At 51.9% G+C, this 24,648-nt stretch overlaps 1 protein-coding gene across 6 annotated transcripts in view; it reads left to right on the top strand.

Moving 5' to 3' along the window:
• Dhrs3 (dehydrogenase/reductase 3) overlaps positions 1 to 20,408 on the top strand; it is a 32,977-nt gene extending 12,569 nt beyond the window's left edge. For 2 of the 6 annotated variants that reach the window (XM_038335223.1, XM_038335222.1), the window contains exons 3-8: positions 6,706 to 6,756; positions 15,087 to 15,230; positions 15,764 to 15,940; positions 16,283 to 16,521; positions 17,821 to 17,946; positions 19,897 to 20,408. In XM_038335223.1, the coding sequence (XP_038191151.1) occupies positions 6,706 to 6,756; positions 15,087 to 15,230; positions 15,764 to 15,940; positions 16,283 to 16,521; positions 17,821 to 17,946; positions 19,897 to 19,981 (822 nt within the window). In that variant the 3' untranslated portion in view covers positions 19,982 to 20,408. Of the gene's footprint in view, positions 1 to 6,705; positions 6,757 to 15,086; positions 15,231 to 15,665; positions 15,941 to 16,282; positions 16,522 to 17,820; positions 17,947 to 19,896 lie in introns of those variants that run through there. The other 4 variants (XM_038335225.1, XM_038335224.1, XM_038335226.1 and 1 more) reach the window with 4 other exon arrangements.
• Positions 20,409 to 24,648: the final 4,240 nt, after the last annotated feature.

Raw genomic sequence — 24,648 nt, 5'->3', positions numbered from 1 at the left:
GGCCAAGTGTTGGAGAAAGAGAGAAAAAGACAAGGACTGAACTACTGATCTGGTAGCTACGCATGGAGTTTGGACTTGATTGGGAGGGCACCAGGGAGCCATAGAAGGCTTCCTGCAGAAATGCATGGCAACAGGTTAGAGGCTAGTGACTGCAGTCTGATCTCCCCACCAACATTCTCCAAAAGTGGAGGGATTGGGGTGCCTTCCAAGGAAGGCTGCTTATGTAGGGCTGGTCCCCAAGTAAAGCCCTGCCCTCCCTGATACCCCACATGTGTGCTCCCACTGTCCTGCTCCCTGCAGGATGCGCTGACCCAGCTACTTCCAGCTATTGCGTTCCCCAGCGCTGCATGCCTTGGTCCCCATTCCGACAGCCCTCCAGCGGACAACTGGAAGGTCACCTCCACGGCATGTGTCCTGTGTCCTCTCAGAGATGAAATTGGCTCCTAGCAAATGACCTTCACACAGCCTCTTTAAGGCCTGTCTTTGGAAGTTTGTCAATAAAATGCTTAACGAGCTAAGTCTCCCTGGGAACCACCAGCCCTGGTGTGTTACTGGGCATGGCACGTTTTGTGACCTCTGAATTGCACCACACTGAGGAGAGGAGGAGGAGTAGAGGAGGAGTGGCCATAGGGCAAGTTCATCTTTCTAAACTGCAGCTGAATTCTCACCACTCCTGTGCCACCTGCCAGGGCCAGGGCAAGCCAGCCACTTCCTGGCTGTACTCTTGATGCTTCTAGGGTCCTGGTGCCCATCTCTGAAGTGATTCGGAGCCAGCGAAGTATGCAACAGATAAAGACAATTAGTGAACTGAGTTGAGTCCCCAGAACACACATAAAGGTAGGAGAGGACCAGTTCCACAAAGCTGTCCTCAGACTTCACCCATGCTGCAGCATACGTATCCCCCACACATACACTATACACACATAGTAATAATTTCTTTAAGAAATGAACATGAAAGAGTCAGTGGTTAAGATGCTTGCTGCTCTTGCAGAGGACCCAGGTCCAGTTCCTAGCACCCACATGATGGCTCACAGCTGTCTATAATGCCAGTTCCAGGGGATCTGATGCCCTCTTCCAGATTCTTCTGGCACCAGACATGCACATGCTACACACACATATATGCCGGCAAATACTCATACACATAAAAAAAATAAATCTAAAAAGATGTTTTATGTGTATATATGCTCTTATTCGCCGAGCCATCTCCCCAGCCTGCGTCTTGGAGCATGAACGGCAGATCTGTGTTTCTTGTTACCTGGGATGGGTGGAAGGCTTATGGTTCAGCGACAGCGTTGAGTGGTGTTGGTAGGTGTCCACCGTGAGAGCTAGGCTGGCGTCCTGCGGGTGACCAGGCAACTGCACTCAGTCCTCTACTTGGTTTCCCTCTCTAGGGTCGCCATGATTAAATTCTTTGTGGTTGTTTGGCCAAATGTCTTCTGATTGTGTGGCTAGTCCTGGTGGTAATCGGCGGCTTGATCGTTGCTGACAAGAATGGCAACGTGATGCCGATACATCACTCACGTGTTGGCCAGGTACCCTATTACTCCAAATGCCTGACTTCTTTGTAGGGAGGGTGGGGGAGGAACAGCATATCCTAACTTCTGTCGTTCACGTAGTAACCACGTGTTGTAAGGATAATAAAGTTGTACAATGGAAGGGGAGGGATGTAAAGACCAAGCCAATCAAAACAGAAGACTGTGCCTTACCGTATTAAGGGGTGATTGCTATCAGGGGTCATGAGGCCCGGGGATAGCATAGTGGGCCAAGTGCTTGCTGTGCCAGCGTAAGGACCTTGAGTTCAGATACCCGTGTAGAAGCCATTAATGCTGTGAGCACCTGCCACCCCAGTACCGGAGAGAGGAGACAGGTGGATCTCAGGATCCTGGTGGCCAGCCATCTGAGCCAGAACTGTGACATCCATGTTCAGTGACAAGACTTTGTCTCCAAAAATAGAGAGCCACAGGGCACATTCCAGTGTCAACCTCTGCCCCACCTCCCACCCGACCCCCAGGGATCTGGAGCCACTTCAAGGCTTTCTGCCCACCACCAAACAGGATAGGTGTGAGTCCCATGACCCACTAAGGAAGTCAGTGTAGGGGTTTCCGGGGCCCAGAGAACTGTTTACCTCTAAGGGGCCAAAGCTCCATCTTCTCCTTGTGAACTAGAAGCCAAGTTTGAGGGCTATCAGAGACAACACATCCCCTGGGCTCTCTGTGGCTCCAGGGTGTCCCCAAGCAGGCCCAACATCTCTGACTGCTCAGCAGCCATCCTGATCCAGAAAGTATTTTCTTGCACTTTTGACCTTCCCTGGTCCAAGAAAGCCAGCTGGAAGTAGTAGGGCCCAGGGACCCTAAATGACTCATCCAGTCACATAGCAAATCCACTCCTGACTAGATTCCTGGGGGCTCTCACTAGACAGCTTCCCACCCAAAAGGCAGCATGGCCAAGGAACTGCAGCCCGGGAAACCCTCTGGACTAAGCCAACTGGCTGGGGACAGTAGGCACCATCCTGTTTGGCATACCGTTATACCTAGAGACTATTACGTCTGTCTCCATGAGCTTTTGTCAAGTTCTGAGCCACCGCAGACACCAAGAGCCACAGTAGACACTTCCTAACTCACTGGACGAAGAGCAGAACAGACCTAAGGCCCTGCCCCCTGAGTTTGGAGGTCCCTTGAGGGAGGTGCAAGTCCGGGATTCCCCTGCAGAGGAAGCTGACTCCAGATGGTGGAAGCTGCCAGTCCTGGGGATGCTCCACAGGAGGCAAGCCCTCCAGCTGGCCGGGTGCCTGTGGCTGAGGTGGGTGGGTGGCGCATGGTTCACCCAGCGGCCAGCAGACTGGCTGCGTGTTGCAATGTCTGGTGACTTTTGCAGCATCCTGTCTGTCGGTATGCACAGCTGGGCTGCCCTCACTGAAGAAAAAGGAGCAAACCTGTGGCTGGAGTAAGCCTGCTTGTCTCTTAACAGGCTGCATGGCTAAGGCTGCTTGGCACCTGGCAGCCCATATGCAGCCCTGGGTTCAGCTGCCAATCAGCGGCACCATGACATCAGTGCATTTGTTTACTGCCAGTCTGGTTGTGGGGGAAGAACCTGAGGTCATAGTGGCCGAAGAGCTGTACCCCTTTTTTATCTCTAACCCCTTACCATCTAAGCCCAACACCCCCTTTCCTGTCTCCCCTCCTTCCTGTCTGCTCTTGAGACCCCCCCATTCCAGTCCCCTACTCACCTACCCCTCCATAATCTCCACTCAGGACCCCCCTAACACCCTATTCCTTTACCACCCCACCCCTACTTGCACCCAGGATTCTAATCCCAGCCCCCTACTCACCCCTTACTCTGTTCCCACTTGCTCCCAGGATCCCAACACCAGCCCCCTGCTCCTCACTCCTGCCCCTATCTTCAGCCAGAATCCCCCCTCCTCACCTCTATCTACACTTTGGACCCCAACCCCAGGCCTAATCCATTGCAACCCTGCCTCCCCTCCACCCATCCAACCGGGACCCTAACTCCTCACCCACCAGCCAGTCCCTATGCACTGCAGTCCAGCCCTCTGCATCTGCCCCTCCTTCACCAACACAGACAACACACACACCTTACCCCACCCCCACTTACAGAAAGACTTCCTGGAGCCTCCTGCCAGACCAGTGATCTGAGCGCTGTGCCTGGCCACTGCCTCTGTCATGTGAGCCTGCTGGCCGGCCTTGCTCCATCTACGTGGAACACACAGAGCCAGGGCAGCAGCGTGATCATTGTCAGGCACCAGGGACAGAGGCCACGCCGTCACTTGAAACTGTGTTTACAGCCTAAATGGGTAGCTGGCCTGGCATCCGCCTCCCCTCTGCTTCACCAGGACTGTGCTTTCAGAAACTGAGGTAGCCCAGGGACTGACTTGGTCAAGATCTTTCTCTTCCCAGATACCCAGACTTAGCAAAGCCCACTTTCCCCGGTGCAGAAGACCTGGAGCTCTGGATGGCGGTTTTCTTTTTGTACCTTCTCCTCAGCCCTTTGTAAGCCTGATGCCCCCTCCTCTGACAGCCCTGCAAGCCTCCTAGATTCCTCTCCTCCATCACCCCTTCCCAAGCACCCAGTCACCTGAGTGTACCCCATGACTAGTCCCACCCTACCTGGATCCTAAATTCCCCTTCTGGGACTCCAAACTCATTCCAACATCCAAACCAGAGGCTGTCATGTCCCTGCTCATAGTACGACTGCCACCAAACTCCTCGCTATCAGTGCCCAGTGTGGTTGGTATCTGCCATTGGGCTGTGACACACTGGTCATCACCATGCCAGCGTCGCACTGAGCCCCTTCCCGCTTGGGGCCTGTGTATGCATTAGCTGCTCTGTCTGCCTCTTTCCTCTAGACATCTGCACGGTTCCCTCCTTCACATCCCTCAGGTATCCCAGCAGCCTGCCCGCTTCAGTACCACTTTCTGCCCACCGTCTTTCTCCGTCCTGAGAAGCTCGTGTTCCTCTTGGGACGCTTTCAGCCGCCCCTGTTTTGCCTGGTCATCTGGAGCTTTTGTTTTGTTTTGAGAGGGCTGTAGTGTGGTATGCACACATCTGTGTTGGTATGTTCAGACGTGTGAACATGTGCTTATATGTGCGTATGAAGTTGAGTGTCTTCCTCACTCACTCTTCAGCTTATGGGCTGAAGCAGGGTCTCTCCCCGAACCCTGGGTTTGCTGTTTAGACTAGTCTTGCTAGACAATTTACTCCCAAGATACAGTCTCTGCCTCCTGTGCTGGAATAGCAGGGGATCCACTGTGTGGCTCTGGGAATCCAAAATCTGGTCTTCATTCTTACCTGGCAAGCACGTTAGGACACACTGGCCTTCTATTCCACAGGGTCCAACTGGAGGAACTGGGACAGAGGTCACAGGACTCCCGCCAGGAACTGCAGCCCGTCTCTTGCCCTTTGTGGCTTGCCCTTTTCTGTCTGTGGTCGTAACTGATATTTATGGAAAGAAGTAAGGGCCCTTGTTCTTCTAGCTGGAGAGAGCAGCTGACTCAGAACCAATTTAAGAATGACACGGGGGATTGGGGATGAAGGTAGGGAGACCCCAGTCAGGTCTCACTTGGTTTTGAGCAAGGTTCAACACTGCCTCTTGGCAGGCAGCAGTTTTAGAGTCTCAAGAGAGATCCATTGTAGAGAGCTGGGAGCGTCTGTCTCAAAGAGAAGACAAGAGATTGCAAATAAGGCAAGAATGGGGGGTTGGGGCAAGTGTCAATCAATTGGTACTGACTCCCTGAAGGCCTCTTGGGTGTACACTGGAGTAATCATGGGGAAATAGGATGCCCTTCGAGGACAGAACACAAAAAAGCCACACTCAGGTCGGGGTGGGGTAGGAATGGTCACTCAAATGGAAGCTAATATTGTCCTGAGAGGGTTGGCAAATAGCAAACACGGCCACTGCTAAATTTTACTGAGTGAGCTATGGAATCCAATAACAAAGTCCTGATGAGGTTCTAGAAGGATCTCTGGCTGTTGTTGTGTTGCATCTTAATTGAAGCAGGGGCCAAGTGGGAGCGGATCAGTTGGGGCCATTGCCACAGTCGTCTTGAGGAGAGAGAAAAGCTAAGCCTGGAGTGGCTGGATTCAGAGCGTGGTTGACAAGAACTTGGATGGGCTGGGTGCAGAGTTAGAGTAGGAACCTATATGGGACCATGAGGCATCTTTGGGAAGAACAGAGGAGGCATCTGCAAACAGCACTGTGGTGGACTGGTCTGGTGACTGAGCCCACTGACTCCATGACTTTCTGGCCTCAATGTCATGCAGGGTCTCTGGGGTTCATCTGTTGAGTGGGGATAGCAGGACCCACCTATGACAGCCACAAGAAGTGACCACAAGCTAAGAAACATAACCACAGGTCTTAGCCTGGTGTGGTGACACAAGCTGAGGCAGGTTGGTTGCCAAGTTTAGGGCCAGCCTGAGCTACAGAGTGAGACCTTGTCTCAAGGGAAAATAAATAAGACAGGTAAAAATTACAGATGTATTCTGTCACAGTTCTGGGCCCCACTCCCCCAACAGAGTCCTCTTTGTTCAACCCTTTCATCTCCAATGAGGACTTAGGACCCACCCTAATCCATGACAGTCTCTCCTTGGGGGTCTTGACTGGGTTGTATCTGCAAATAAAGTCACAGTTGTGAGCGTTGGCTGTCAGGATTCGGACATGACTCCATGAGGTCACATATCCTCCCACTCATCCTGGTCTCTTGTGAGGATGTAATCTAAGGTCCCTAAGATAGGGCCATGCACAAGGCAAGAGCCCAAGAAGCAATAGCTGTGGTCTCCCTCCCACTTGCATGAGGATCACAGATGACCTGGCAGGTGCCACCCCTCCTCCTACGTGCTTTGCCAATGCTGCCACCAATAGGAGCACCTGACTTGCGGGCCCTTTGGTTCAGCCTGCAGGACCTGGGCATCTTTACAGCAGGGGAGGATTGTCACTCTGGTTTATGCAGTAATGACCTGATCATCAGGAGCAGGAGCCACACAAACACAGGTCTGTGCAGTCCCTCCTTCCCAGGGAGGCCATCCAGACAGGCACGTGGGTGCTGTAATACCCGGACACGTTGCTTAGTGATAGCTGTCCGGTGAACACAGGATCCCTTTGTTCCCCAAGGCAGTCAGTGGCCAAGGTCACAGGTTTGAGAATCAGGTAGCATATGAGTAAATTGTGTGATCCTTCTCTTCTGTGCCTCAGGTTCCTCATGGAGCAATGTCTGTGGCACGTGTTGGGGCTCCTGGTCTCCAGGTTAGTGGTACCCGGCCTGGAGGAAGCCGCTGCCCAGCTCCAGGTTGCAGTCAGGGACTTGTGGGTGGGCTTTGTCACCTCAGTACCTGGATCAGCCATGGGAGTCCTGTAATAAACCTGAGGCCATCCATATTGTCAAATAAACACCAATATTATCGTCAGTAACATAGCAACAGAAACAGATGCCACTTCTCATAAAAGATCCTACCACCTAGGAAATGGCTCCGTCAGCAAAGTGCTGACTGTTTTCCCATAAGGATGTGAGTTTAGATCTCTGGCACCCATGTAAAAAGCTGGGACCAGCATCACAAGTCTGTAATCCTGAGCTGCAGGTTCTGAGAGAACCCTTTGTCTCAGGGTGGAGGACAGTGGAGGAAGATACCCAGCATCACTCTCTGACCTCCACACAAGTGCATGCATGCACGTACACATCACACACACACACACAGACACACACACACACACACACACACACACACACATCCTGCAAAACCAGAACTGTCCATGGTGGTGCTGAGAAGACCATCTGAGGATCTGTATCTTGCCTTCCCTGGTCACTGTGTTGAATGGAGTAACTGAACCTCCCTTCCAGTCTGTCCTCTGTGAGTGTGGACTGGAGCCTGTAGCCTTGGGGAATGACTCAGGGGGCTGGCAACTCAGCAGGTATGTGGTCATCGCTTTGAATGGTTGTCATTTGGAAAGAAGGGAGCCCCCTTTTCTGTAAACAGGGTGACAGGACAGCACTGGCAATAGATGAGTCATGGGACAACCTCCTAGGGCTTGTCGCTAGGACAAGGACCTCCTAACAGCCATCTGGGGGCTCGAGCGTCGAGTCTGTTACTGTTTGAACCTGTCTTTGTAGAGACAACAGTTCTAGATGCCGAATTAAAATGATATTCCTGTGGATACCTGGGGCAGGCAGAGAGAGGGCCCTAGAACATGTCTTCCAAGCCTCCTCCTTCTTAACAGACCCAGAGGCTCCTCCCTAGAACTCCCAGGAACTTCCAGAGTCCACCTTAAAAACCTAGACTCCTAGGGAAATCTACCCACCAAGGTCCTGCAGCTGACCCTGCAGATGGGCAATTTAGACCCTGGTCTCTGCCTGCCTGCCCTGTGGCTGTAGCTGAAGGACGTCTTTCAAGTCAGGGATAAGATGAGACAGACCACTTAAGTTCTGGAGTTCTGACCCAGGCAAGGCCGTGTCTTAGGGAAGCAAAACAGAGTGCCCCAGGTAGGGGCTTTGGGCCACCAGCATCATCAACACCTCCAGTTTTGTGGGCCTAGCAAATCTCCTTTCGGAGAGGGCCCTGTGGCTGTCGTGCTGTTGATAATAATCCCAGCTGGTCCACAATGAGCTTCCCTAATGCAGCACTCAAACTTCAACCCATGGGGGTTCCTGAGGTTGCCAAGCTCACAATCAGAGGGATTTAACCCAGACTGGCTCCAGGAGCCAGGGTCCACTGTATGCATGAGATGGGTTTTTACTCTTTAGAAATACCTCAGGGTTGGGCTTGGAATGTAGCTCAGTTGGCTGAGTGCTTACCTAGCATGCATGAAGCCCTGAGTTTCATTCACAAGCACTGCATAGAACCAGCATGCTGATAACATGCCTGGAATCCTGACGCAAATCCAAGCAGAAGGACCAGAAGTTCAAGGTCACCCTCAGCTCCACATTGAATTTTAGACCTGGGTGGGCTACATGAAGCCCTGCCTCAACAAAGTAGGTAGCCAGCTATGGTGATACATGCCTGTAATCTCGGAACTTGGGAGGTAGAGACAGGAAGATCAGGAGTTCAAGGTTATCTTCAGCCACCTGGAGAGTTCAAGGGCAACCTTGACTCTGTGAGACCCGATCTAAAAAAAGAAAATACATGGGACTGTAAAAGGTGTTTTTGAGACAGGCAACCCATGAACTCATGATCCTTCTGCCTCAGCCTCCCATTGCTCATTTTACAGATATGTACCACCATGCCTGACATCTTTAGCTGAGTGTGGTGTGCTCTGTTCCCAAGCCTATAACACAAACTACCTGGAAGGCTGATGTAGAAGAGTCATGTGTTCAAGGCCTGCCTGGGCTCCAGAGCCAACTCAAAGCCAGCCTGGCCAACGTTTGACCCTGTCTCAGAATGAAATGTTTTTAAAAGGAGACAGGTCATGGAGGATCATAGCTCTCCGGTAGAAAATGCTGCTTACCTAGCATGTACAAAGTCTAGAGTCCAGTCCTTGGTACCACAAAAAAATAAATAAACAGAAAGTACTGTGTCCATGTGTCAGACACCACAGTCCCTCCCCCAGGGATGTACCCATCTCCTTCTTTTCAGGGCCACCCTAACTCTTACTGTACGATAGACTGAAATTCCCATGCTCCCTCTTACCCAGTCATTAGCATGGTTCTTAATAAGCATCCTATCCCCTGTCTGCTATGCTGGGAGTGGCAGCAAGCTACACCCTACTCCAAACCTCCCTCACCCAGTCTGCCACTCTGCCCACCATGCTTGGAGTCTCCCTGGGCATTTTCCTTCTGTCTACAAGGTCAACATTGCCAGTCTGACCCTAAGCCGCAGGGCCCAACTCCCTGCCCAAGGACTTGGACCTGAGACTACCTGCTGGGATCACTAGTGGGATGTCCCACCCCCCACACTCCCACCACACACACAGCCAATCTCTAGGCTATCCTCCCGGAGAGGAAAGGCAAGGCTGGGTAGTAGGGATGCCAGTGTCCTAGGATCAGCAGACTTTTCTAGGTGGACTGGTGCCATGTGACTGGGTCAGCTGAGCCTGGCCGGTGCCGGACTCACAAGATGATGAAGAGTCCCTGAGGGATTCTGAGCCAAGGCAAAGGGCTTCCAAATGGTCGAAACGCTCCTCTGTCTGCCAGTGGAAGCCCAAAACAAGGGCTAGCCTTAGCAGTGAGGAGCATGGGTTGTGAGTCACAACTGTGAGGACAGGAGCGGCACGACCCCAGGCTAGTCACTTTATTCCATCTGAGACTCACATAGTGTGGGGAGTAACATACCCACCCATAAGGCGTGAGCTGAAAGAGGGCATATCTGTATACCTGACACAGGGCCTGGCCCATGGCAAGAGCTCTGTTAACACTAGCGATTGGCCAGTGTTGTAGGAAGGGTGGAAGGAACAGCCAAAGAAGCTTTGGAACTGAAGGGGCCATTCAGGCTCTGCTGTGGGGTGAATAGGGGTTTGCAAAGAGCCTTGATGTTTTAAAGAAAAATGGTGGAGAGAGACAACAAATAGCACTTTTATCATGAGTGGATGCCCAGGAGAGGTATTGATGGGGCTGAGGCTAGGCAGGGGTTACCAACGCTGAGTTACGGTGGGGAAGTTTGTGCCATGCCTTTTGTTCTGCTCCTGTTCTTATTGTTACCTGTCTTGCTTTGAGACAGGGTCCTACTGTGTAGCCCAGGCTGGCCTTGAACTGGCCGTCTTCCTGCCTCCGCCCCTCATACTGGGATTATAGGTGTGTACCATTACACCTAACTTCTGGGTTGTTATTATTGTTGTTGATTGTTTTACATGGGGTAGGAAGAGGGGGTTAGGAAGTCAGAGGACAACTTGGAGTAGTCAGTTCTCTCCATGTGAGTCCCAGGGATTGAACTAAGGTTGTCAGACTTGGTGGCCAGCACCTTTACCAGCCGAGCATCTCACCAGCCCCTGGCTTTCATAAGTCACCTTTGTTCATTAGCGACTTTCCCCATGAGCAAACATCAAGAAGTGAGTAGCAGCCCGGGACAATCCTTCCCCCTGGGGCCCCTCTGAAGATGCTTGCTCCCTTGACCCGTTGAGTGTCAGGGGTAGGTTTTTCTGGGTTATTCCATGCTGCTCTCCTTTTGTTTGCACCCTGAATCCTGATCTTCTTTCCTGGCCATAAGGCACGAAGTCTTTGAGTGACAGTAGTGTCAAGGGTGAGGTGTGATGTGTCTCCCCTTCCTCCCCAGTAGAATCCCAGCAGAGCGAGCCTCCGGGACACTCAGTGGACACCAGCTCTGCGCAGAGTCCCCTCGGGGCCTTGAGAGGGAACATACACAATTTTATTTTGTTTTCAGTAGGACTGATGATTGAACTTAGGAGAGAGAATAGCAGCGGTCACTGGCTGTCTGTGCTCAGAGCCAGGCAGTGCTGATGTGCAAATACCAGCTCTGCCACTCAGTGTGGATGGCCTCGGACAAGGTGCTTGGCCTCTCCACGCTGTGGTTTCTTCTCTCTGGGTAGTCACAGTACCGCTAGCTCCCGGCTTCCCCTAGATACCCTCCGTTTATTCTTTATCCTCTTACCCTCAGTTGCGACTGACGCTTCCTCAGTCCCTTAACCTTCCTTACAGGGATGGGCTCCTGAGGTGGGAACTGTGTCTCTTTCATTCTCTTAGGTCCCAGCACTGGGCTCAACCCTTCCCATAGCAGATTCTCTAGCCCTGATAGGTAGGTGGATGAGATTGTGGTGGAGACATCGAGCTAGATGAGGCACAAGGAGAGCTTTGGGAGCAGGAATGGATACCGTAGTGAGTGGATTTGGAGTTGGGTCTTCAAAGCTTAACCTGTGCTGCCATGCCACAGGGCTGCACGTGCAGCAAACAGACCCTGGGCTCAGATCCCACCTCCATCCCCCACCAGGTGCCAGGTGTGGCTGTGGACATCTGACTTAGTTCATTGAGCTTTAGTTCCCAAGTACAGAAAGTGACTGATGTGCGTCTCTAACCCAAAGGCTTCAGCTGCTGGGTCTAGCAGATGCCAGTAAGGCAGAGCAGGGCAGACAGGCCCTCAATGACAGTCTGTACCCGGGGCCAAGGCTTTCTCTCCTCCTCCTTCTCACCTGAGAGGGGAAGGGGACAAGAAACCCATTGTCTCACCTCACAGAGGACTGGAAGCCAAGAGGGTAGAGACACCAGTCCTGATTTCATAAGTTTAGGTTAGCCTGGCTCTGCCAGCTGGTCAGCCAAGGAATTAAGAGGAGGCTCAATCGGCTTCCAGGACTGTCCCTTCCCCAGGCTCCTATCCACTCTCCCTCAAACCTCACTTATCCATGCCACCTTCATCTCCTTCTGGCCCTGGGAAGGACCTGTCAACACTTGTGGTTACCCAGGGGACTGTGGCAGAGCCTTGAGCAGACTTTCTGCGTGCATCACACCCTTCAGGGACACAGATTCCCCGAGAGCCAGACAGGGCTCCAGAAGGAGCCTGTCACTAGAGCAGCTTCACTAGACAGTCCTGTGCCTTCAGGCCCTCTCTCTGGTCCACACAGACCGCATTGGAGATGCATACTGACTCAGAAGGACAGGTGGCCTTAGGGTGCCCTATATGCATCCACCAGAGGACCTGGTGACACATGCACATGGATTGCATACATTCCCAGAAACATACCTATGTTCAGATGCAAGGCTCACAGACACCTCTTCATAGATGCAGGCTCATAGTCATAGACACATGTTCACAGGTACATGCACATAGAGCATGCTCACAGACAGACATCCACAGATGTGAACTTGTAGATTCACATACATTCCAGACACACAAATGCATACTTCCACTTACAGACATGCAAGTGCACACTCAGATGGGCTCGGAGGCACTAGCACTCACAGACACGCAAACATAGGACACAGAGATTTGCCCAGGGAGATGCACCTGCCCCCGGCGGCACACCTTTGCCCAGCACCATGGCTAGCTCCTTGTCTGCGTGCTCCAGCCTCAACAGACCTCCCCTCAGCTCGGCCTTCCTGGGTTGGGTGCTCTAGGAAACCCCAGGCCCCACTGGTCCACACAGAATCATATTTGGAAGATTCTGGGGCTGCAATGAGCTCAGACACAGAGAATGGATAATCTTTCGGTCTTGAGAGGTAGTTTAATACCCACCCACACTCTCCCAATTTTGTCCCTTAACATGAATTCATTCATCCAACAGACAACACATGCTTTGGTAGGCACTGAAATCTTAAAATAAATAGAACAGAATTGGGCCCTGGAGATGCCAGGTTCACAGAGACACTTAGCCATTGTACCAGGGAGAGGGGTAGAGCCACTCTGCCAGTATACAGGGTTGACCTCAAGAGGACCAGGGTCCTGATTGTAGTCTTTGCCTGTTCACAGGAGATATAGTACATACAGGCCTTCATCCCTTCATCCCGCCTGCCTGCCCACTGCTACCCGCCTCTTTGGGGCCATCTTCCAGCCCAGTTGACAGGGCTGCTCTCCCTAGTTCCTGGTTGCAAACATTCTGAGCAAAGCATTGCTTTAGAACCCTGACCATCTCCAGACAGCCAAGAACCAGCAAGAGCATGGGTCACCCAGGCTCCTTTAGATGGGACCCTCTGCACACCTATTTGTGCTAGGAAAGCCACGGGGGCTCCTAGTGACATCGAGCCTCTCACTGATGATTTTAAAGAGAAAAGCAACAGCGCTGTGGCTAAAGTTGGCTCCACGGTTGAGAGTGTTGGCTGCTCTTGCAGAGGACCTGGGTTCAGTTCCTAGCACCCACGTGGAGCCTCACTATCACCTGTAACAAGTTCCAGGGGATCACATGTTCTTCTGGCCTGCACAGGCACTGGCTCACATGCCGCGCACATACTTACGTCAGGCACACACATACACAAGATAAGATAAACTTTTTAAAAAAATCCTTTAAAAAGAAAGAAACACAGACCCTTGCTGGAGCCTAGCCTATATTGTGCTATTTTCCTGAACGCTGTGGTTGCCTCGATCTGCCTCTCTACCATAATGCTACATCTCAGGGCAGCTAACTCCTCAGACACCCAAACCTGGGCTCCTTTGTGTGGGGAGATATTATCCTCCTTCAGGTCAAGGCTGAAGACCAGCCAGACATCAGTTCCCAGCATTCTATGGGCCAGTCATACACCTGCCCAACCCCTCTAAGCACCCACTTACAGGTCCTGTCAAGGTCACCGGGTCACTCCTACACTTAGTCTCTGCTGGGTAAGCAAGCCCTTGCTTCTTAGCAGGAGTCTTACTGTCTCTCTCCTGTCCCTCCTTGCATCCTTCCTTCCCAGTGTGAGCACAGTGAGCTGGAAGCCATCCAGGGCCCCGTAAAAGGAGAATGTGACCCCATCCTTCCTAGTGGCTGGTGGGAATAATCCCAGCTCTAAACATAATTGGTAAGGCCAGCTGGTCCCTAACAGAAAACATTCTAGAATAGTATACAGAAAGCTTTTCTGTTCCTTCTAAGAATCAAGGAAAAGGCCAGACCTGGGCTGGCAGGAAGTGTCCTGCTGGGAGGAATGGATCAGAAAGGTATGAACTTAACACACCAGCTGATAGGCCATAAGCGTGCTCAGAAACAGCTGACTCACTTAAGCGTAGGTGATGTCCCTTTGAAAATCTTGTTGGGGCCCCAAGATGGCCCAGTGGTTGAGAGCACTTGCTGCTCTTCCAGAGGACCTGAGTTCTGTTCCTAGTACCCATACTGGGTAATCTGTAACTCTAGCTCCAGGGGATCTGATGCCTTCTTCTGGTCTCTGTTGTATCCTGCGCTCGTGTGCATATACCCACACACAGACACACATGTGCACACAGACACACACACAGGCACACACACACACATAAAATAAAGTTAAATTGAAAGAAAAAACTACTTGCTGGCCACTGTGCTAGTTAATTTTATGTCAGCGTGACACAGGCTATCGTCATTTGAGGAAAGGAACTGCAATTGAGAAAACGCCTTCATAAGATCTGTCTGTAGGCAAACCTATAGGACATTTTCTTAATTAGTGATTGAGAGGGGAGGGCCCAGTCCATTGTGGGTTATGCCATCCCTGGGCTGGTGGTTCTGGGTTCTATAAGAAAGAAGGCTGAGCAAGCACGAGAACAGGTCAGTAAGCAGCACCCCTCCATGGCCTCTGCTCCTACCTCCGGGTTCCTGCCCTGCGTGAGTTCCTGTCCTGACTTCCCTCAGTGAAGGACTGTTAGTTACCTGAATAAACCCTTTAAGTTGCTTTTGGTCATAATGTTTCATTACAGCAATAGAAACCCTAACTAAGACAGCTAGCAAGATGTCTTAGCAGAGAAATACAAACCTGACAACCTAAGTTTCATCCCCAAACCCACAGCAGAAGGAGCAAATCAACTCTTAAAAGTTGTCCTCTAACCTCCACGCATGCCCAGGCATGCACTGTGGTACACCACACACACACGCACACGCACACGCACACACACACACAATCATAATCAATAGTTAATAATTTTCTTTGGGTACTTTTGGGATGGAATCCAGGAAGCCAGCATTTTAAAGACTACTGATATCAGTCATTATATTGAGACAGCCTGTTTCAGAGACACCTATTCCATGCCAGAATTCTTTCCTTCCAGATTATTCTCTGGGGCCGGACTGAGAAATGCCTGAAAGAGACCACAGAGGAGATTCGGCAGATGGGCACCGAGTGCCACTACTTCATCTGTGATGTGGGCAACCGGGAAGAGGTGTACCAGATGGCCAAAGCTGTCAGAGAAAAGGTCAGTAGCCTGGGCATGTCTGGCTCCCGCATACTGAATTCATGCATCCTGAGAGGGAGTGTTGCTGTGGCAGACTGGCTTTGTGCAGGGGACCTTTGGGGACTCTCTGTGAAGCTCATCCAAGTTACTTGGGCAGGGATTGGGGTTGATAATACAATATGACTAGACCTCTGTGGTCCTTCGGACATTTAGACCCTATGATTTTCTCTCTAAGACAAATGTCTCATTGCCTTCTGGGAAAATCCTTTCCCTAATTCAAGACATTTGGGTTGGGTAGATCAGTGAGCACCAAGAAAGAGAGAAAAAAAAAATTCATTCTGTTACATATCCCACTCATGGTAACATTAACCATTTTTATGTGACCATAACCTCATTTATTATAAATACGCTGCATTCCGGGTATAGTATGTACCATAAATTATTTCTAATCCTCAGACACAGCTGGTATGGCCCCAGCGCCATTTATAAACAAGACTGATGCTCAGAAAAGCCATGTGGCTGGTGGTTGCGGAGCCCGGTCTGTGCCCCTGCAGGTACAGCCCACAGGGACTGGCTGCCCTCACGGCTCCACAGCCCCCTCTTGCCCGCAGGTGGGTGACATCACCATCCTGGTGAACAATGCCGCTGTGGTCCACGGGAAGAGTTTGATGGACAGTGATGACGATGCCCTCCTCAAGTCCCAGCACGTCAACACCCTGGGCCAGTTCTGGGTAAGGGTTTCCCTGGCCCAGTGCCGCCGTAGGTACTGCCGGAAACCTGGGTTGGAGGAGGGGAAAGAGAAGTTCAGTGGCACCAGGGCCCATGCCAGCAGGGACGTGCAACGGCAAAGTGGCTAGATAAAGGGAATGACTGACTGGCAGGGAGACACGGGAACTTCTGATTGGCTGCTGTAATGCTCACCGCAGGAGGCCTCAGCCGCTCCGCTCTGTACTGGAGGGCTAAGTCGCTAGGGTAGCTATGCATCTAGAGTGGGCTGTTCTCCCCAGTGCAGAGGTGCAGGGCTTGGCAGAAGCTGCGCTGCTCCACACTGACCCCCCCTTCCCCACCCTCAGACCACCAAGGCCTTCTTGCCGCGTATGCTGGAGCTGCAGAACGGCCATATCGTGTGCCTCAATTCCGTGCTTGCACTATCGGCCATCCCCGGCGCCATCGACTACTGCACCTCGAAGGCGTCGGCCTTCGCCTTCATGGAGAGCCTGACCCTGGGGCTGCTGGACTGTCCAGGTGTCAGCGCCACCACCGTCCTGCCCTTTCACACCAGCACCGAGATGTTCCAGGGCATGCGAGTCAGGTCAGTGCCTTGGTGAGACCAGCCACCTCTCTGGAGCCAACCCCGCCCCTAACCCCGCCCGCAGTCTCCACAGAAGGGGCGCCAGAATCCCTTGACCTCAGCACGTGTCTCTGAAAAACCCAAGGCCAGCCCTGCTAGGCCACAAGTTTCCTATCTGAGGGTCACTCACTATCTTGGTCTGGGAAGAAAACCTAGTCAGCAAAATTTGATCTCTAGAACCCAAGTTTATAAAAATCCAGGCCAAGGTAGCAGGCACTTGTCTTCCCAGCAATGCACAGCCAGAGGCCGGAGAGCTCCCGGCCAATGAGAGACCCCCCCAAAGTGAATGAATGACTCCTGACGAAAGAGACTGAAAGTTGACCTCTGCTCTCCATACACACACACATGTTACATACCTGCACACACATGACTCATGCGTGCACAGACCCAAGCTGCACTTGTCACGTGACTGAGGCAGTACAGGGAAGGCACAGCAGTCTGTGAACCCCAAGGCTGCCCTTTGCTCAGGCTTGGCATGATGATGATGGCTCACCACCCTTAATCTGACTGGCACCAGAGTGAATCATAGCCCACTGAGGGACAGAGGTCAGGGCCAGCAGCCCATGCCCTGTACCTTCAGACTGAGGAAAGTAAGAAGAGCCAGAAACAGCTGCTGGAGCAGTGCTAGGGGCTCACCCGTTTGCCCCCTGCTCCGCTGTTTCCTTGTCCGTAAGTTGGAGAGAATATTTGTACATGGGCCCCACACTTGGGGAACAAAATGGGTGCATAGCTCTGGGGTCAGATGCTTCTGGGCAGGCGTGGGAAGCCCCTGATGTTGGACGCCTGTTCATCAGGAAGTCCCATGGAAAGTCATCCCGTGTTCGACTGACAGGCTAGTGAACCAGCAGGCTGAGGACCTCCCAGGCAGAAAGGCCCAACAGAGGAGTGGGGCAAAATGACAAGTATTTATTAGGCACCTACTGTGTACCAGGTCCTACTAGATACTGAGGATGATGCAACAGGCATCACTGGGCCTCCTCCCTCAGGAAACATATAACCTGATGGAGGAGACAGGCCCTTGACAAGGAACAACCTGATGAGCAAGGCCATTCTAGATGTGGCTGTGGTTAAGTCAACTAGAAAGGAGGTAAGATCAGACACTCCCCCCACCGATATGGGAGGCTGAGTGATCTCTCACAGCCTTCCAGTCCCTCACACAGAAGAGCCCCGGTGATGCCCTCAGAAACACTAGCCACTCACCAAGGTGCCCAGCCGAAAGGCCAACTTCTCCCCGAGAAACCAGTGTTTTCCCGCCTTCAGGTTTCCCAACCTCTTCCCGCCGCTGAAGCCAGAAACAGTAGCCCGGAGGACGGTCGAAGCTGTGCAGCAAAACCAGGCCCTTCTCTTGCTCCCGTGGACCATGAATATCCTCATTATCTTGAAAAGGTATGGTGGGGAGAGAGAGTTCTTCACCAGGTCGAGGTCCACCTTTTTCCTTTGTGCCAGTGGGCCTTAGTGGAGAAAAGGCAACCGGCAGGGAAAAGTGAGCGTAAAATCAATTAGTCCTGTCTGCCAAGGACAGGGTGCTGAGGAGTAGCACCTCTGACTGAGCTGAGCAGTAAGGCAGACTTGTTGGTTTAAGGCTCTCTATGAGGTTTGTTTTCATTTTTTCATTTTTTAAATTTATTTTTGAGGGAGAACCCACTGTAGCTCAGACTTAACCTGGAACACACTGCAAAGCCTAGGCTGGCCTTGACCTTGTAATTCTCCTGTCTCTCTTGGGTTGGGATTATAAGTATGCACTACTGTGCCTGGTTTAAATTATTGAGGGATTCAAACAGCTCTTGTTTATGTGAGTTTTGTCTACCACTACTTACTGCATTAGAAATTAAAGCTGAGAGTTTACACAGTAGTTTCTAGTTACAATATTTTTCAGTTGTAAAGAGCAGGAACAGAACTGTTAAGCTATCATAGCCGCTTTGTTTGTTTTCTTGCCGTTTAGTTTCTTAGACAGGATCTCACTGGGTATCCCAATCTAGCCTCAACTCCCAAATATATTTTTTGTGACCGCAATTATACTTTCTAAAACACCACGGACAAATAATCGGGAGAGATGCGGGCTGTGTTCTTGTAGATCTCACCATTGTCTGGTTTAATCTGAAACAACTAGGTTCTTACATTGAATTTCTGTCAGTTGGGATAGTCCCCTATAGCAAAACCCCTGAGAAACTCCACTGCACGTGCAGAGAAAATAGAAGGAAAAAAGACCAACAATGGGCTGGGGGTATGGCTCAGTAGGTAGAGAGCCTGCCTAGCAGAGGCAGGAGGATCAGAAGTGTGAGGTTACCCTCAGCTACACAGTTGGTTTGAGGCCAGCCTGGGTGATATTCTTTAAAGTCCCTGCTCTCTGGCTGCCAGAGGCATCCTCTAGAGGAGCAGGCACCAAGCTTGGGGGGGGGGGTGGATCAGATGGTGAGGTGCTGGCTGTGTAAGCTTGAGAATCTGAACTGGATTCCCTAACATTGATGTCTGCCCTTCATATGTTTACTGCACTGCAGCAGGTGACTGTACACGCGCGCGCGCACACACACACACACACACACACACACACACACAGAGAGAGAGAGAGAGAGAGAGAGAGAGAGAGAGAGAGAGAGAGAGAGAGAGAGAGAGAGATTTTTAAAAGGAGGGCTGGTGAGATGACCCGCAGTTAAAAACACTTGTTCTTGCAGAAAACCAGAGTTCAGTTCCCAGCACCCACTTCAGGCAGCTTACAACCTCCTGTTAACTCCAGTTTCAGGGGATCTAATGCCCTCTTCTGGTCTCAGTGAGCAACTGCACGCAAGTGCACAAACAGGCCCAAAATACATAACTCAAAATAGAACAAGACTGAAAAGCAAAAACCCACAGAAGTGCATGCATCTTGGGGTTCTGGAGGCTGAGACACCCAAGAGCATGGCATGGCATCTGGCAGGGGCCTTGCTGCTGCCTTGTGACGTGATGGAGAGTTTGCCCGTACAGGACAGAGCAAGTATGCCCCGAGAGCTTGTTTCTATAACAGAGTCACTCAAGACTGTCCATTAATCCGAGACTGGGTGGATCCCCTCATGACGTAGCCACCTCTGTCTCACCACAAAGACGGTCAAGTTTCAGCTTGCATCCTGGAAAGTCCAGAACACATGGATAGTGCACCAGTCGCTGAGAGCACATTCCCTCTGTCGTTCCTATGCTTGGCCCTTCACCTAATCAGAGTGCTGATTCTCAGAGTTCGGGGGCTGTCTTTGGAAGGGGAGCTGGTGTGTGGGTTGCAGAGGCTCTGAAACCCGGTATGACATTGCCACCGTTGACCCTGTCACTGTTGCCCACCCTACTAACTGTCTTCCCTTCTCCCCTTAGCATACTCCCACAGGCTGCACTGGAGGAGATCCACAGGTTCTCAGGGACGTACACCTGTATGAACACCTTTAAGGGGAGGACATAGAGGCTCCTCAGACACACCTGAGGGGCCATGGAGCCTGAGGGGAGCCACAGTACCCGGGCACACACCCGGGTGCCTGTGCGTCGGAGCGTCTGCTGGGTGAGCAGGACTGTTCCTGTCCCCAGCAAAGATTCTGCGGCTCCCGGGTCAACTCCAGGACCTTCGTGCAGGACTGATGTGTGTAACTCTGACCCCCATGGGGAGGCGAGACGCCGTTCAGCAGCCACCGGACAGTTTTGTACCTTTCTCACTCTGTAGGTTTATTGTTAAATTGCTTCTTCAGTCTAACCCGCCTGAGCAGCGTGCATCGACGATTTCCAGGAGAGTCTGTCCCCAGACACTCTGCCTTCCCCTCCAAACCCTGTCACCCTCAGCTCATGCAAACTGGTTAAATGGCAGTAATGCAAATAAAGAGGTGGCTTGCACGGCTTCCTTTCGTTCACGTCCTTGGGAGGGAGGCAACTGGGAAGGAACCTGTCCCAACCACAAAGCCCCATCCTTTGAGAAGGAAGGGTTCATCTCAGGGTCTACAGAGAGCAGGAGAGGACCTGCAGCCCAGTCCAAGCAAGGAGAGAGGGTGGGGGAAGCCCTTTCAGACACATGGCTTCCCTGGTAGGATCCCTGAGAACTAATCCACGGAAGAACTCACCACAGATAGTACTGTCCTTCCTTCCTTGACCCCACTGGCCACCAACTTAAAAGTAAAGTCAGCCTTCGCTGAGCACCCGCTGTCTACCCCACGTGAAGAAGCCGAGATGACATCAGCAGAAGATGCGCCTCATCATTTTGGCCAGCACTGTGGGGTGCTACAGACCCCACAGCACATCTGATTGTGGGAAAAGGGAAAGCCGAGAGAACAGAAGGAGCTGGCATGGTCCCAGACTAGGGTAGAGGTGCCCATGGTTCTCTGGTGTGACTCTCACAGTGTGGAGCAAAGAGAGCAGTGTGACCTGTGCAGAACAGCGTCCGTCAATACAGCTTTTATAGGTGAGTGGCAGGGCGCAGGCAGGGGTGGTCCCCAGACAAAAGGAGAAGGTCCCAGGCCTCTGATTAGTGGGGAGCTTCCTTGAAAGCTTCCCAAAGGCCACATAGACCTAAGGATCTCAGACTGGACCCTTATGCTCACAACAAGGATGAGATGACCCGCGTGGCAGCAGGCTGATGTGCAGGAGAAACACTAGGTGTCCGGTGTGCATGGAGTATTGCCAGCCTAAAACATGGCGTTTGCCGTGTCGGTTACCAGCTCTCCCTGTGGTTACTGAAGACAAAATACAGAAACAAAACAAAACACAGCTCAAAGCAACCACTTTGAACAATCCAACCACTTGGTGGTGGGTGTCAGCCAGATATGACCACCAGATCACCACAGCTTCCAACAGGGAAGGTGTCTGCCCTGCAACTCAATTTATTCATGAAGCAGTCTTCACTCTGGGCAGCCACCACCGGAGATGAGTTGTCCCGGGGAGTAGATGTATGTTGGCCCACCATCATGCCCTCTTCAAGTTCTGCCTGTAAATAGTGTATGTCGCTTCCATTCCCATTTCATTGGCCAGATCCGGTCATGTGACCGTGCCTGCCGAAGATCCTGGGAAGCTAATAGGATGGTCACATGGTCTGCCAAACCGTGGACGAAGACTTCAACTCAAGGATGTAGCAGCCCAGGGCCCCTTGCTGGAGCTGAGCAATCGCTGCAGAGGCGGGTGCCTGATTCTCTTCCCAAGCACCCTTCCAAAGGGAGAATTTGGAAGTTTGTTCCACAGATGAGAAGTTGAGTTCAGATCAGAATGTTGGCTCGGCCAAGTCCAGAATTTGAACACAGCTCTGGCTTCTGGATTCCCATGGCACCAGACAATAGCAAGCAACAAGGAGTCAAGTCGGGACCATCCATCAGCTTCCTTTTGGTTCCTGAGGACAGGTGTCTCCAATGTGTGGAATGTTACTACGCTCCTCAGCCCCTGTGGTGTCTGGATGATGTACCAAGGCAGGTGCCTGTGGCTGGCTCTTCCAGGAGAGAGGCTGAGGGGGATCCATCTTGTGGACAGGGAGAAGTGGATGGGGCAAGGCGGGGTCCGGCCTGCTGAGCCCCCAAGTTTCCTGACCATCTCTGAGCAGCTGATGTGTTTCTGTGCTCATGGCCTGCCTTCAGGCCAACCTTTCAGAGATGCTTTGATCATTGGGGTTTCCATTGGCCTTTAAATTAGAAATTCAGTAAGGATCCCAGGGAGACCCCACCAAGAATGGTCATTACCTTGGTTACACGGGGATCTCTGAGTTTCCCAGAATGCAAATGGTTTCTTTTGGTAGTAAGATGAAGTCTGTGCCCCCCACAACACACACACCAACACCCCGTTTTGGGTCTTTTTTTTTTTTTCTTGGATTGTTTCCCAGAGGAACCAGGGAAAAGGCCTTGGGCGTATTCCCAGGAACCCTCTCTGGTCCCTCCCTGGAATGGTTTGACTGCCTGGAGAGCTTGAAGAGTGAGAGTGGAGAGCTAATTCTGTCCCTTTGCTTGTCCAAGTGAAGGAGAATGACAAGCGCCAACCCCCCAAGGGACATAACAGGCTGTGCCAACCTTGCAAAGAAGCCTTGGGTCCTGGGAAATGACCCAGTTGCCAGGCTGTAGGTTCCTCCCCAGCCCCAAAGAGAAGCGGATCAGGGGTGGGTGCCAAGCCCAGGGAGGCATCAGACCTCAGCCCTGACTGGCCCTGCTCCAGGGAGCAGGCTGTCTGGCTGGGCCAGTGGTCAGGAATTCAGTCCTGTGGATACCACTAGCTCCCAGGGACCAAATACTTTGAGAAACCAACTGTCCCAGAAACAAGCTGATGTCTAAAGGTCCAAAGCTGACTCCAGGAGGTTCTGCTAGGCCCCTGCCCCCTCCTACCTGTGAGCCCCATCCCAAGGGAAGCAGAGTTCACCTTTGCGACCCTATCTAATGGAAGACAGACAGACAGACAGACAGACAGACAAAAAGAACCCAGGCCACAAGGCACAGAAGCTGAGGTCCTCAAAGAACAGCTCTGAGGGTTGGGAAAGGAAGGAGGAGGCCCACGTGGGACTCTGTCTCTCCTGAAGAGCATCTTTCCATTTCTCAGAATTTGGGACAGAACTCAGAGGCCAGAGGACTTCTCTACACACACCGCTCGCTTCAGGCAAAGCCAAAAGGCGAGAAATATCTGCTGATGCAGAAGGCAGGGCTGGAACCACTCCCAGACACTTCATACTCAGTTCCCAAACATTCCCTGGGTCTTGGAGTGCGGTTCAGTTGGTGGAACCGTGTCTAGCCCTGGGCTTGATACCCAATACCGCAAAAACCAGGCTCGGTAAATGCTTTTATTCCTAGCGCTTGAGAGATGGGGGCAAAAGAATCAAAAGTTCAAGGCTGTCCTCAGCTACATAAAGAGTTTGAAGCCAGCCTGGGATGCAGGAGGCCCTGTATCAAAACCACAATCAAAAAAACATTGATTAGGGGCCAGAGAGATGGCTCGGCGATAAGGGCACTTTACTGTCAAGTCTGATGACCTGAATCGGATCCCTGAGAGCCACAGAGTAGAAGGAGAGAACCAATTCCCTCAGATTAGCCTCTGACCTCCACATATATCCCATGCACACATACACGTATATGCACACACAGTAAATGGATCGGCATAAAATTTTTTTCCAAGAGACACTCCCGACTCCACCTGTATCAGCATGGAGGGCTGTAGAGAGTGGGACTAAGCTCTTCACATTCCTGAGGGCCACTCTGCCTCATCTGTTCAAAGCTCCAGCTCTCTCAGTCCTTGAGGTCTTCAGCCACAACCCTCCAAGCAGAGCCAAGGCTCAGATGCGCACCCCAACTTTCCCAGCCTTCTGGGACAAACCATGAAGCCAGAAAGCTCTACAGGCAGTGGGAGACCCTGGGATCTGGCAGGAGGGGAGGCTGTCTGAGTCTCCTGTCCCGTTGCTCTAATAAAACACTCTGACAGAAGCACTTAAGGAAGAAAGGGTTTGCTCAGGCTTATGGTCCAAGGGACAGTCCATCATGCTGGGGAAGTTGAGGAAGCCAGAGCATAAAGTAGCTGGGCACCTTATGTCTGCAGCCGGAGACATGAATGCAAGATCTGCAGTAGGAACCAACCGTGAATGCAAGCATGCTAGGGCTCAGCTCACCCTCAGTCTCCAAACAGACCAGGATCTCCAACCTAGGAAGTGGTCCGTTTCACAGTTAGGATGTCTCTTTCCACATGAAACAGTTCCCCATAGGTAAGCTCAGGGGCCTTCCTCCCAGGTCATTCTAGGTTCTGTCTTGATAACAGGAACCATTCACTATTACAGGAATTCATACCCTTGAGGTCCAATCTGGGCTCAGCCACCTACTCTGTAAAACCATCTCTCCTGCCCTTTCTGTCTCTGGGCTGCTTGGCTATCCAGTGTGGACTGAGCTTAAGAAGGCACAGTGAAGTTAAAGCAGTGAGTGACAGGATATTCTCCCCCCAGACATGACCTGATGGCCCCCCTCAAGATCCCTGGATCACTCACTGCCTTGGCCTGGCCTGTGGTGGCGACGTCCCTCAAGGCATGGCTGGCTGTGACTATGGTGTATTAAGCTGATACTCAGAAGACCCCATCCTGGGCAATGGTGCAGGGGTGAGGCGAGGCCTCAGGGGAGGGCAGGTGTGGAGTCCCCAGCA

Source organism: Arvicola amphibius, chromosome 6 (genome assembly GCF_903992535.2).
Source record: "Arvicola amphibius chromosome 6, mArvAmp1.2, whole genome shotgun sequence".
NCBI lineage: Eukaryota > Metazoa > Chordata > Mammalia > Rodentia > Cricetidae > Arvicola > Arvicola amphibius.
Note: the sequence above shows the minus strand (reverse complement) of the source record. Positions and strands in the feature narration are given on the sequence as shown.